General features: G+C 41.1%; 1 protein-coding gene across 2 annotated transcripts in view; it reads left to right on the plus strand.

Moving 5' to 3' along the window:
* LOC130701470 (potassium voltage-gated channel protein Shal-like) overlaps window positions 1-8661 on the plus strand; it is a 40360-nt gene extending 31699 nt beyond the window's left edge. For both annotated transcript variants that reach the window (XM_057523452.2, XM_059497392.1), the window contains exons 8-10: window positions 240-457; window positions 3957-4325; window positions 5263-8661. In XM_057523452.2, the coding sequence (XP_057379435.1) occupies window positions 240-457; window positions 3957-4325; window positions 5263-5568 (893 nt within the window). In that variant the 3' untranslated portion in view covers window positions 5569-8661. The remainder of the gene's footprint in view (window positions 1-239; window positions 458-3956; window positions 4326-5262) is intronic.
* Window positions 8662-14035: the final 5374 nt, after the last annotated feature.

The raw sequence follows: 14035 nt of genomic DNA on the forward strand, positions 1-14035 counted from the left end.
ATCAGTCAACGATCCAACCGATATATCCAGCCATTTGATCCATTGAGTTGTTAATGATGGCAACACAAAAGGGAAGAGTTTAAAGGGCTCTTCGATTTTTCCTATACGAGATGCGATGTTCTCTTAAATTTTAGTTGTTTTTTTTGTTGTTGTTGTTGTTTTTTTTTTCTTTTCAAATCAAATAATTAAGTTGCCCTTGTTTTTTTATTGTTTTTTTTTTCAAAAAACGAAACAGAAAGCGCGATTGGCTCGCATCCGGATGGCCAAAGCCACTTCAGGCGCCGCGTTCCTGTCGAAGAAACGGGCCGTCGAGTCGCGTCTCCTCGCTCAAGAGTCCGGATTGGGCATGGACGGTGAGAACGGCGCCGGCGGTGGCGACGATCAACACTGGCTCCGAGAAGAAGACATTTTCGAATTGCAGCACCATCACCTGCTCCGCTGCCTAGAGAAGGCCACGGTGAGTTTTTCATTCCTTTTTTTTTTTTTTTTTTTTTGTTGCAAAGAGCACCTTGTTCTACTACTAGATCGACGGAGGCCATTGGTGCCCTTTCATGAATTATCGATTCGCCTACACCTCATCATCCGACTCGTTAATGAGTTGCTAGCTAAAGGGGTTCGCTATCAATATTAGCCTTTCCAATGGGTCGCTTTACGATCGCAAACGATCCGTACAACAAGCGCAACTAACTCTCTCTCTTCTTCGCTCTTCCTTCTCGCTAGCGTATTTTTAAAAAAAGCAAAACTTATTGCGTAGTTCAGTCAGTGCGCTAGCGAACGCCAAAAAGTTTCATTTCAACGCAGCAAACGCTCATTAAAAAAAACAAAGTTTTCTATGACTTTGGTATGTACGTGCGCGTAGAGGTCGCTGGCAAATTGATGCAAAAAAAAAAAAAAAAAAAAAAAAAAAAAAAATCAAACAGAAACACACGAGCCATCCCGGGAGAAGGCAATCACCAGCGCGAACGAGAAATGATGCAACTGATTTCGACCTCCAATACAAAACCGGCTCGCAAGAGGAACTCAGGGTGGGGTGACCGTTTTCATTTCCCCTGGCCGTTTGTCTTGCTTTTCCTATTCATTTCCACTGCGCATTTCAGGACGTGTAGGCAGCGCAGCGTCAGCGATTGACAGCGTCAAATCTGCGACACCCAATGGTAAGAAACGGCAAAGCTTTCAAAACGAGACGACATGCCGTTCGAGCTGTAGTGAAAACCCAAAACTTTCGCCTGTTAATCGATAGGCTTTTATGGGCAGGATTAGACGTAGAGAACACGAAACTCAATATAGTCTTTAAGTAAACGAACGTCAGTATTTTGTTTGCTGCTCTCGGCCCGGCCCCAGCTCTTTCCTTTTTCGAAAAATTATTACAGATTACTTTTTTTTTTTTATTATTATTCGTGTGCAATCGATTCCGTTTCGATCCCGCTCCTCCGCCCGAAAAATGAAAAGGTCATAGAGGCAAAGAAAATTTGATGTTCCTCAAAAAAAATAAAAAAATAAAAAAAATACGAGATCCGATTCGGATAGTTTCCAAGGAAAATAAAAACCAAAACGGGAATAAACTTTTCGAAATGGTTTGAGGCATCATGAAAACAATGTGGGGTGGATCGTCTTCTGTTCGGTCGAAATGCAATCAATAATGAGACGAACGACGCTGGCTCTCGTAAAGTTAGAGAACCGCCCAAATTGTTATCGCCGATTGTGCCTCCATTTTCTTGGCCGACGCTTGACGCCGCGTCCACGTCAGCCAAACGAAATTACCGTTCAGAAACGCTAGTTGTTCATCGAATCGTTCCGTGCTGACAGATGAAGAGCATTATTTAAAAAAAAAAAAAAAAAAAAAAAAAAAAACCGGAAGGGAGACCCGTTTCTTTTAATACACACCAAAGAATAAATTATTATTTCTTTGGAAAGGGGAAACCATTTCAGGTCCATGACACATCCGACAAGCACACGACGTTGAAGGATGGGATCTCAGAACCTCGTTCAATTTGTCTTGAATTTCAATTCGCCATTCTCCTGCCCACCGTCACATTTTCAAATTTTTTTCTCTCCCCCCTCACCATTATTATTCAGAAGAAAATTGTTTGCCCTGCTTTTATTTTCGACCCAAAGCCTTGACTTTCCTGCATTTCAAAAAGAAAAAAAGAAAGAAAAAAAAAAAAAAAAAATACATTCCCTTTGTATGTAGCATTGGGCTGTTGAAAAGTGCTAGAGGAACGCATCCCCACGAGGCGATCAATCAAACCTGGCCAATGGTAGGAATGTAGGGAAAGTATAAGCCAAGAAGAACGCAAACAAGAAGTAGCCTCCAAGTGACTCGAACCCGACGAACCACAGTCCCCGTCCAGTTCCCCACCCATCACGGAAAAAAAAAAAAAAAAAAAAAAGAAGGGAAGGGAAGGGAAGGGAAAAATAAGAAACAAAAAAAAAAAAAAAAAAAGAAAAAAGCTGGAAGCGACTCCGACACTGTACGTCGTACAATATAGGCTGCGGGCTTGGCTATATAATGGGATTGATCAAGCAAACCACAACGGTAACGATTCAAGTCTATTGGTCGTTATGGCCGCCAGTTTTCGGCCATGCAACACAACTAACACGAGCCCCCCCCCCCCCTTCTCTACATCTATAAATTTATATATATATATATTCCGAGACAATTATGCTGCAGCTACACATCGTGTATGCATAGAGGCCCGGCAAACGTATAGATTTTGTTATATTGGAATAGATGTATAGCATTTTGTGCGTCACATATTGAGTTGGCTTTTTCTTTCTTTCTTTCTTTCTTTTTTGCTGATATAAAAAAAGAGGAAAAAAAAAAAAAGAAAAGAAAAAAAAGCGAGTGGGCAAACGAAAAAGAGCAAAAAGCAGCTGGAAAAAAAAAAAGAAGAAAGAAACAGATTGCCTCCAGCTAAATAGGATACACGAAAAGAAAATCAATGTTGTGTTGACGAGTAGTAGTGATACTGCCACATCGACTGCACTTGAAAAGGATGACGTAGATGTTCGAAAATCGATAGGGCATTATAATAGGCCAATGGCAATCCATCGGATGCGTTACACGTTTCTATTTATTAGAGAAAATGCGCTAACTATTTCGACGTGTAGCCAAGGCAATCCCAAACCTACTTCAATCTATTGCCATTTGATTTTGCCATGCCATCAAAGAGCCTTTTTCAAGAGACGCCGTCCAATTTTACCCCCCCTCCCTTCTTTACCGTTAAATCAGCAATAGAAATCAGATACATGACGTAAAGCCACGGTCTGTGCTTTTCCATCATTATCCTTGAAGCAGAAAAAAAAAAAAAAAAAAAAAAAAAAAAAAAAATTCAAGGGAAGAAGAAACTAACAAGAAAAGAAAAGTCTGTGAACCTTTTTTCAAAAGGAAATATCTCTTTTTCGCAATCCAGCAGCTTCTTCGCTGATTGGGTTCAGTCCGCCTTTGCCATCCTTCACAACAACAACCCACCCTCTGCCCCCCCCCCTCTTTAGTGAAAGAAGAAGAAGAAGAAAACAAAAAAAAAAAAAAATAAATCAATCAGTTTCAAGTAGGACTGGGGGGTCTTTTTTTGTGTCACAGTCCTCCCAACTTTTTCCTTCATCAAAGTCTGAAAAATGCAAGTTTGCCTCACAGTCAAGAAGATGTCTAGATAGAGCGCATCCAAGTTGAAAGAGTGGCTCCGATATGAGATTTGGAAATAACATGCATAGCACAAAAGAAGTCGGGTTGGCAACTTGGAGAGCAATCTCTCGACCCGCAACCCGCCTCCGTTTCTTTCCTTATTTTATTTTTTGAAATAATAGGGACCTTTCTACAAGTAAACTTTTACTTGAAAACAAAACAAAACAAAACAAAAATGTAATCACGTGTTGAAACTAATGAGAAGCATTACGCCATCTGTTTTCAAACTGGTGATTCAATTCGTTTGTTGGGTTATTTCTATGGAACACAGGATCGTGAATTCGTCGAGTTGGAGAATCCATTCAACGGTCAGCCGCAATCGATGCAGAGATCGACCGGTTCGCGATCCACGTCGCCTACCCTGGCCGGCCAAGGATCTTTGGTGTCGCCTGCGAGCAACGTGCGAGGCAAGCCACAAGCGGGAGGACGGTCGTCGGCCTCTTCGCCACTGTCGCCCGAAAGGCTAACGCGACAACAACAAACACAACAACATTCGGCCATGTGCTCTTGCTGTTTGTGCTGGACTTGCCTACCGCTACACCAACGTCCGTCCAGCACCTCTGCCGTTGCATCGGCAGCCCCTCCCACCGCCGGCCAAGTGAACGTCGTCAGTTCCAGCAGCGGAGCTGCCCAACTGCCGGTAATGTTGCCCATCTCTTCACTCTCTTATTCCATTTTGAGGAGCCACGAAAAGACGATCGGCTCGTCTGATGATGATCAAGTAGCGTGACTTGATTTGAGTTTGGACAAGTTGTTCTCTTGCATCATTGTGACATTGTCGAGGCCACAACTTTCCGTTGCCAGATGGAAAACAAAAACAGAGAGCCAAAACAAAACAAAGCAAAAAAAAGAAAAGAAAAGAAAAGAAAAGGAAAGAAAAACAAAAACAAAGGCAAAACATGACGAGTCAGGAAACCAGACGCCACTGTTGTTATCCTTGTTTTGGGGATAGATGGAAAGTATTGGATGGGTCGATGACCGTCCACGAGCGATGGACGACTCGCGTGAGCCCCCAATTTTTGTTGCGTGTCCCCTTTGCGAGTTGTGTCTCACGATTTCCTCAGAGCCCCCCCCCCCTCTCCCTGTTCCAAGTTCAATTCGGTTGTACGCAAGATCTAGGGCACTAGGCATGTCTCATCGAAACGATGCCTTCAGCATTCGCTGCCACAAAAGAGGAGAGCACAAACAATTGATAAAGAAATGTCAAAGACCATGTTTAAGGCCTACCATTAGACAAAAGTACGGGGAGATGGTCCCTTTTTCTACCCCTATTATCAAATGTAGGGAGCGAAGAAGGGCAGGAAGAAATCAAAAATGCTACAGGCCGCTGTATGCCTCCATAACGAACGGATATGGAAATATGCGATCGATTGCGCGTCCCTTTCGTATCCGCCCGCGATATCGTTCTTGGTCATATAAAAGGAGATGGGTAATCTTGTAACAACTAACAAGGTCTTGCACAATCGGTGTTGACCTAGTAACGCTTTAAAACTAACAACAACAAAAAAAAAAAGAGATATATAGATCTAACCTGGTTTTCGTATCGTCTATTGGTGGCCGCTTCGTCGTGGTGACAGATGGACGACATGCCGGCAGCGCCAGTTGCGATGGACGGGCCCCTAACTCAATCGTTTGGGCCGGCGAGCAGTGGCAGTAGCAGTAGCAGCAGCAGCGCTAATGTCGCCATTAGACGGAGGCACAATGAAACTTCGTCATCGTCCTCGTCTTCGCCTCATCAAGGCGTCGGTCAGGTGCAGATGCTGCAACAGTCGACCAGCGGCCCAACCGAAGGGCCGCTTGAATTCCAAATCAGCGGCGGAGGCCAGCATCAAACCCAACCGGCGGAGACTCGACAAACGATTCTCCACATCTCCGCTCTGTGAAAAAAACAAAAAACAAAAAACAAATTCATTAAAAACAAATTCGATTTTTTAAAACCAACACAAACCAAAAATAAAAAAATTTAAGAAAATGTGTCAAAAAAAAAAAAAAAAATGAAATTTGATTGTCATTTGTAGCGAAAATGATCCCATTATGTGCCCTGTTTCTTATACAGTATAAAAAAAGAGTTTTCTCCTTAAACCATTTCCTTTTTTTTTTTGTAAACCTCCTCACCCGATGTTTATCGACGATCAATTCCCCCCCCCCCCCCCCCCCATATATATATATATATATATATACATATAATATAAACCTGTAATTATCGGCCAACACACAAAGGAAAATGTTGGCGCATATATTACTGGTACACGTCCCTCTCAATGGCATCCATTTTTGCGCCCCATGATGTTCTTGTTCTAGTTTCCTTTTTTCAAAAATACCATCATGAATGAATGTTGCACTGCGCACCCAACACTTTTCCCGTTCAGAAACAAAACAGGGAAAAAAAAACAAAAAAAAAAAAACATTTTGTTGAACACAATTGGGGTTGATGAGTTGCCCTCTGCATTTTTCAACACGTCATTTAAGAGCGACGAGGATTGGATGGAGAGACCGAGATTTGCGTGTCTGGCAAAAATGTGGCAAAACGACACGCGTCCCTCGTTTTTTTTTTTCGGGTGTCGTTCGTTTACTTTCAGCTCCGCCTCTAGGCAGAACAAGATATTCGGTCACGTCCCTTTGAAGCTATTTGTTCTTTTTTTTTTATCAGACGAGTTCGTAGAGACTTCCGTTGGCGCTTCCATGCCGGTTAGAAGAAATTGAACGAGAAACTGGCAACATGAAAAGATGTTCCAGTTTTTTTGTTTCAAATGTCACTCATTGTAAAGAAAGATTTCCTTTTTTTTTTTTTGTTTTTGCCTCCCCTTGTGTTCAAATCAGGACATTGTAAGACGGTTTTGTTTCAGCCGCCGCTGCCACAGTCACACGCACACGTCCCAAACAGAAATTCTCTCTGAGTGAAAATTCAATTTCACGTTGGCCGTTCTTATCCGCAAAAAAAAACAAAAAATAAAGAGAGAGAAAAATTCTATGTATATATATATATACATATAACGAGGATAGAGAAGAATAGATTGGCATCAGACACGCGCAATCCATTTACTTCATTTACTTACTTAGTAAGTTATTTATTTTTTGGCACTTGATCCTTCCATGGCGTGCTAAGTTCCAATCCTCTTCCCTCCCCTTAATAAACGAAAAACAAAACTTTCTAGCAACCCCAGAAAAAAAAAATATATACATATAATAATAATAATAAATGTGCACAAAACAGAAGAGTCGTAAAGGTCAAAACTAAAACCGGCAAGCGAACAGCAACAATAAAAATGCGAAACACGCAGTTTCTTTCTTTTTCTCTTTTCCCGTAGAAACAAAAGGGAAAGATGAACGACATATCTGCACGCGTTCACATCGACTTTGAGCAAATAGAAACTACTCATTTTCGCGTCGCATTTTAAATGTTCGGCAAAAGAAAACAACAAAAAAACAAACACAGAACCTCCGCGCCAACGTAAAAAAAAAAAAAAAAAAAATTAACATTTAAACGTTTGTTAAAAGGGATTCCAAAATAGCGCAAACACGTTCCTCAGCATACCCAATAAGTTTTGGGGAGGTTGTTTCAAAACGTCAACTGTGTCATTTGTTTTGTTTTCGTATGGATAGCGAACCAGAGAGAATTTTTTAGAGTCATTGCTTTCGTGCCAAATCATCTCGGAGAAAACAAAACAAAAAAAAAATGGACACACGTTCATTACACGCCATTCAGAATCAAAAGATGCGATTTTTTTTGTTTGTTTGTTTTAGGACTAAGGTCGTGCAACGCCCAAAAACAAACGCAAGAATGGAGGCACTGATCCCCCCCCTCTCGTAAATTCATCGTCCGTGTATATAACAACCCATAGCGTGTACGCACACATAATTCTATATTTATATCGATACAATCTATCAGATTGAAGTGGGCGTCGTTCAATAGTCGTCACATGTTCTCTCCTTTTCTTTTCTTACCCTTTGCTCCCCTCAACATTTTTTTTTTTTTTTGCGGGAATTGTTGTTGTTTTGCTCCCTTATCTCGTGTATCTCTCTCTCTCTCTCTCTCTCTCTCTCTCTCTCTCTTTCTCTTTCTTTTTGTCGTCCATCGTGATTATTATGTTGTGACCGAATTCGAGTTCTACTTTGTATGTAACATAATAGAACAATAGACTCTTCGCGAGACCCAATATCCCCCTCACCCTCCAGGACGATAAATGCCTGCCCAATCTATCCATCTATTCTTCCCTCGATTCACTTCCCACTGTTTTGTTTTAGCTTGATCTTCTTGCTACGCGTGCGAAAACAAAGTGTAAAGTCAAATTTCTTTTTATCGTTAGTTGACACGGTAGCGAAAATGTTTCGCTGAATTTGATTTCTGCCCTTCCACAATCCACCCAATCCCTTTGAAAAAAACAAAACAAAACAAAAACAAAACCTAATATACCAAAATCGCATTGATTGTTACGTGTGACATTATCAATTTGATGAGGAGACATGGGAACGATATTTGTAAGCTCCATATTTGATACGCTTGCAATATCCGATTGTTTTGATTGATCGATTGTTTGAATGTTTGGTTTTAAAGACATTTTCTTTATCTCATGTTGGAAAGATTGAAAAGAAAGACAAAAAAAGAAAAAACGGAACGCGATGAATTGTTTCTCCATAATTAAATTTCGCCATTCCCTAATTAGTCCTAACCCTTTTTTTCTACCCTGATCTCTCATTTTTACTTCTGTGCTCTTTTCTTCTCTCTTGTCCCTTGTCTCTCTTTTGTATAATGTACATCATCAAAGGGTATTTTCCATCGCTTTCAAAAAAACGATTTGATTAAAGTAAGAAAAGAAAAGAAAAAAAAAAGGGACGATGAAAAAACCAAAAATCAATTTGATAATCAACCGCAAACGGTATAGAACACGATATTATCTCTTACATAACCAAAAACAAAATGATATTTGCTAGAAATTGAACCATTTTGTCTCTTCCCACTCATTGTCGATCCTCAAGCTGGATAATTGGAAATCCCCCCCCCCCTCCCTCCTTCCACTCCGGTGTTAGCCTGTTTTCTCGCCGTCAACATCCACCACCACCACAACTCTATTTGCTGTATTTATTATCAAAAGAAAAAAAAAAAAAAAAAAAAAAAAAAAAAAAAAAAAAAAAAGTCCTCCCTCCTACTGAAATCCCCCAACAAAAGAATAAAATAAATAAAAATCGAAACATTTGACACAATATAAAAGTAACAACGCAAGAGTTCGTTTTTCGCACTTGCCACGATTGGCTACACGCTCCCCACCACTAGTTTATGATCCGCTCCGATCGACACATTGTTGTCAGCAAGTTCGACGATCGACACACAGCAACAACAGCAGATTTCCTATCACTATGCCCTTCGATACAACAAGCAATGATCTGTATGCTTGTGTTGCGCTCATTACGAACAGCTGAGTGCAAACACAGACGCAGTAAACAATCTGCAACCGAAAAATATCACTCAAAAAAAAACAAAAAAAAAAAACAAAACAAACTTGCCAATAAAATCAAAGAAATTTCATGGTCAATCCGCAGCGTGAAAAATGTGCCTTCGTCCTTGCTAGTACAATCCCTCCCCCCCATCCATATATTTGTAACGTAGAAGAGACGGTTAGAGTTTCGCTTTCCTATCAAAACCATACGAAACCATACGCGCACCGTTTTTATACGGTGGGTAAATCAAGTTCCGGAAACTTTAGATGCGACCGTTACGTTACCCACTGCGAGTGAAATTGCGGCAGACGGGCCGGGACGTGTAGACACAAATAGGCTCGTCGTCTCGTCGTCCCGTCGTCCTCCCACAGATACTAACTCGCCCGCTCTCGATTTAAGAAGTGAAACGGCTGCCGATCCAGTTCAGTTTGATGCGTTTTACTGTCTTAATCTGGTCATTTCCCTTTTTTTTTTTTTTTTTTTTTTTGCAACCGCATTCGACGCATCAAAGCAAGTCTCTAAAATTGTTTATAGTACGGCAGGCCCGATGCCGATCCACACATCAGCAGAGCGTGAACCACACAAATAAAAAGCGAAAGAAAAAAAAAAAAAAAAGGTTGGCGTAGGAATACATCAATAATCCGTTGACTGCCTCGTTAAATGATGCAAGAAAAGAATGAGTCAACGGGGTAAAAAAGCACGAGGGAAAACGGGATTAAAAAGGATATCTGTGCAGACCAGCTGTCTAAATTCAATCCCTTGTGAAAAGTTCAAAGGAGCTAGCACGGATGATGATGCTAATTTTTTGATTGGGCCTTTCAACTTACAGAAAAAGATTGCGTTTTCAGTCCGCCAAATACGAATACCAAAAGATAACACCGCCGAATGCCACAGTTGTTTTGTGTACGTCGAATGAAAGCCCAAGCCAAGATGACAAGTTGTGACGTACTCATCGCGAAAGGAATGACAGCCAAGATAATAATGGAATGCATAATTCATACGACAGGCTGATTATCCACAAAACAGGCCTGTCGGACGGTATCACTATACCTTTCTAATTTTTGTTTTCCACAGTTACACAAGGCAGGGGTAAAAAAATAAATAAGTAAAAATAAAAACTTTGGTGTTGGGGATGTTTAAATAAAGAAGAAGGTTTTGCTGCTGTGACGGTCGAGGAACAAAAAAAAACTTGACGCTACTTTTTGACTTTAATCTTCTTTCAACTCCCTAGCAAAAGACAAGGCCCTTTGCTAGGCTTATAAAGGGCCGGCTTCCCTACGGGATTCGCCCGTCTCGTCTATATACACGCTGATCTTTGCATGATTACCATACCGAACGCAAAGCGAGAGAGAGAGAGAGAGAGAGAGAGAGAACAGGGGATTTGACGTTAATCTCTGCACGACAAGGGGCTCGCATTTCGATTTTCTTTTGTTTTCGTGTTCTGTTTTTGTTGGCAAAACCAAGTCGCAGAAAGAAACTGCGATTCTGCGTTTTGCTTTCGCAAAAATCCTACGCCGTCAAACGTTTCACATTTAGACCGCTAGATGGCTGTACCCAACAGAAAATCGAATCTAGCAAATCCTTGAATAAAAAAGGCAAGCAACATCAAGGTCTACTAGTAGTATCGTGCCGGTCGTAAATCCGTCACCGTTCGGTGGACGCGCACGCGATTTCCGTTCGTGACTTTTGTTGGCTCTCGCAAAACTACATAACTATGCAATATACTCTATTATATTATACACCGCTTGACGCATCAAATAACAAATCGCCCTATTTTCGGCCCAACTCTTATTCACTTCGGGGCTTTTGAGAAACTTTTCCATGAACTCTCCTCCTCCCCCCTCCCTCCTAACTGCGTGTGTTTCTCGTCTCTCCAATTCGCTCTTTATGGCTCCGTTAAACCAGGCTACGCTTGAAATACTAAACGTTAAAAAAAAAAACGTAATACGAGAGAAACAAAAAAAAAAAAAGAAGTGGTTTTATTAACTGCAGTCCAAGTGAACGAATGTCACCCAAAGGAGCACTTTCGAAAAGGCGAGAATATTAAACGACGCAAAGAGAATTCACGACGAGCTAGGCGGCTCCTGACTCGCTTTTTTCTTACTTCTCGTTCTTCTTCCCAATGCTCATCTACTTGTTTTTTTTGTTTTTTTTTCTTTTCTACCACACCCATTTACCATTCACGACACGTTCGGAAAGTACGTTTGATATTGGAGAAACGGCGGGTAGAAAAAAAAAATAATAAACAAATAAATCATTCCCATTCCGTTTTCCAATCAGGTTAACATTTTTATACCACGCGCTTGTTTGAAATGAAAAGAGATGGCAGCACAACAAGGTCAAGCAATGAACCGTAAAATTACACCGGCAACGAGGGCTCGGCGAATTGTTTCTATCAATTAAAAGGGAACAAGGCAATCAAAAAGAGAAACAATCTCGAACTGATTAAAATTCTTGGACAATAACCAACACACATGCGGCAATATCGCTATCCTTTAAACAGTTGCCAATGTAAAATGCCTTTAAATTATTGCTCGCAAGGACGGTACTGGAGAAATGAAACGAGACGTCAACGACACAACACTCCTGAACGTGGATCGTAATTGGACCCATCCTAGCCATTGAAAAAAGCAGAAAAAATCAATCAAATAAAGACGAATTTGCCGTTTGTACAACATCATTCGTTCATTTCCCCAAACGAAAAAGCGTCAATCTTTTTCCACGTCGACAGGTACGCGCTTCACCAACGGATTTATCCTAGCGAGGGTTTTTCTCTTTATTTTATTTTATTTTATTTTTTTTTTTTTATTTTGCGATTCTTGTTGCGCACACTTTTAACGTTGTTGTATGTCGACATGTGCGCCAGGCCGTCAGGTACGCACCTGTTTCCCTTGAGCATTCAAATGAGTTTTGATTACGGCGAACACGCTGCATCAGGTTTCTTTCATCCGAGTTCATTCAACCCATCCAATTTTTCCCCCAACATCGTACCCTGTGCATGTCGGCGTGTCTACTATGCAACTCCTTTATTATTATTATTATTATTTTGTTCATCGCTTCCGGCGAAAGCGTGTATACGATACCCGTATAGTTGAAGAGAGAGAGAGAGAGAGAGAGAGAGAGACAGAGAGCGGCCTGACGCATAAATATAAAGTGACTTTCTATAATGTAAGGCACAGCACGGTGCGGCATCAAAAGCAAATCAGCGTTCCTCCTCTCACTTTCTATACTCTCCCATTTACGTGCCGATGTTTTGACATTTCAAATTTGGGCCTCTTTTCATCTTCCCTCCCTATTTGCTTGATCCCCACCCTTACATCTGCCAATCCAACTTTATCCAAGTTTTTGTTTTTCTTCTTGTTTTAGTGTTGTCGTGCGCAGCCGCATCTTTCTCTGAAAGGGGTTGGTTTGTTTATGTCTGGATGGTAACAAGCGGAGGAGAAGGATTTCGTGAAGGATCCATCGAGAATAGAGTTACAAGACAACAGCTCCAGTGGTAGAGGCTCTCCCCATCTCAAATTCCACGTCTCTCCTGCTGTTGTTATCGGAGCGTATCTCTCCCCCGCCTAATGATGTGAGCTTCCCTTCCACACACACCGAGATGCCCCCTTTTTTTTTTTTTTTTTACTCCCGTTACCCCGTTAGCTGAAAAACTCGACTATCGTTGTCTTCTGTTCCAACTCCAAATGGTGAAATTTGATACGTGAACATGCACTTACTTTGTTTGTGCAGGTAAGATCAAATTTAAAAAAGAAAGGGTAAAGGTATCAGCGTGACTCTGGTGGCGCCACCGCTACCGTGAGTGCTTCGCGACTCTACCAAGCTCATCAGACGCCACAACCATTTAATTCGATCGGCTTGGCATTTACACTAATCAAATTACCCAAAGTAAAAAAAAAAAAAAAAAAAAGAAAATTATTACGGAACAATCAACATTTAATCTGATCGGAAACAAAGTAGGTGTGGCTAATTGGAATAAGAAAAACAAAAATGCACTTTTACATGCATAAAAGGTCTCTTGTGTGTGGCTAACATTAAATCATGATGAGCTGGAATACTATGGATGTATCGATCAAGTCCGTGGGCAAAAAAGAAAAGGAAAAAACAAAATGAAATGCCAAAAAGGCGGACGTGGTACGGCACGGATGTTTCTATTTAATTCCATTTCGCGGTAAACCTTTTAGAGTCAAGCGGGGTTTTTTCGTCAGATCACAAACGACTGGAGAACAAGTTGTCTAATGCCTTTGATCGCAAAAGGTAAAAGGGGACGGAGAAAAAGCAGTAATCACGTCAAAATGTTTTTAGACCATCAAAAAAATAGGGGAGCGAGATAAAGATCTATTCAAATCATGTTGAAAAGCAGCACGTCATCATCTAGAAATCGCAAGATCAATCGAGGACGAACGAGCAGAATAGATAATTCTACTCGTTCTGCTATTCATCGACAAGGCCCCCCCCCCCCGCATGCGTAGTTTTACGATGGAATTTTAAAGTTTCATCCGAAATTATTTAGTCAACGACAATCGATTGGCTGTGAGAAACCACCGACAGGTGATGCGCACACGAAAAAATACAAACAGCTAGTTGAAATTTAATTATTCAAACTGAAAAAAAAAAAAAAAAATTCATTTGAAATTCCAATCAACAACTTTTGCCTTGTTTACCAAAACCGTCAGCAGCCGATACACAAGAAGAATTGCCTGTCTAAATACAACGAAGCCAACATTAGGAACGGCCGGGCGAAAACGTAACATAACGTCGCGTAACACGATGAGACGGAAACTCCAATTCCCCCTTCCCTTTCTTCATTTAAGTGTGTGTGTGTGTGTGTGTGTGTCGTGTTCAAAATCTTCCTCCCTTTTTCGGTTCGTTACACGCTTGTTAACGAGGAATGTCTTGGCCCCCGTCAACGGT

Source organism: Daphnia carinata, chromosome 10 (assembly GCF_022539665.2).
Source record: "Daphnia carinata strain CSIRO-1 chromosome 10, CSIRO_AGI_Dcar_HiC_V3, whole genome shotgun sequence".
NCBI lineage: Eukaryota > Metazoa > Arthropoda > Branchiopoda > Diplostraca > Daphniidae > Daphnia > Daphnia carinata.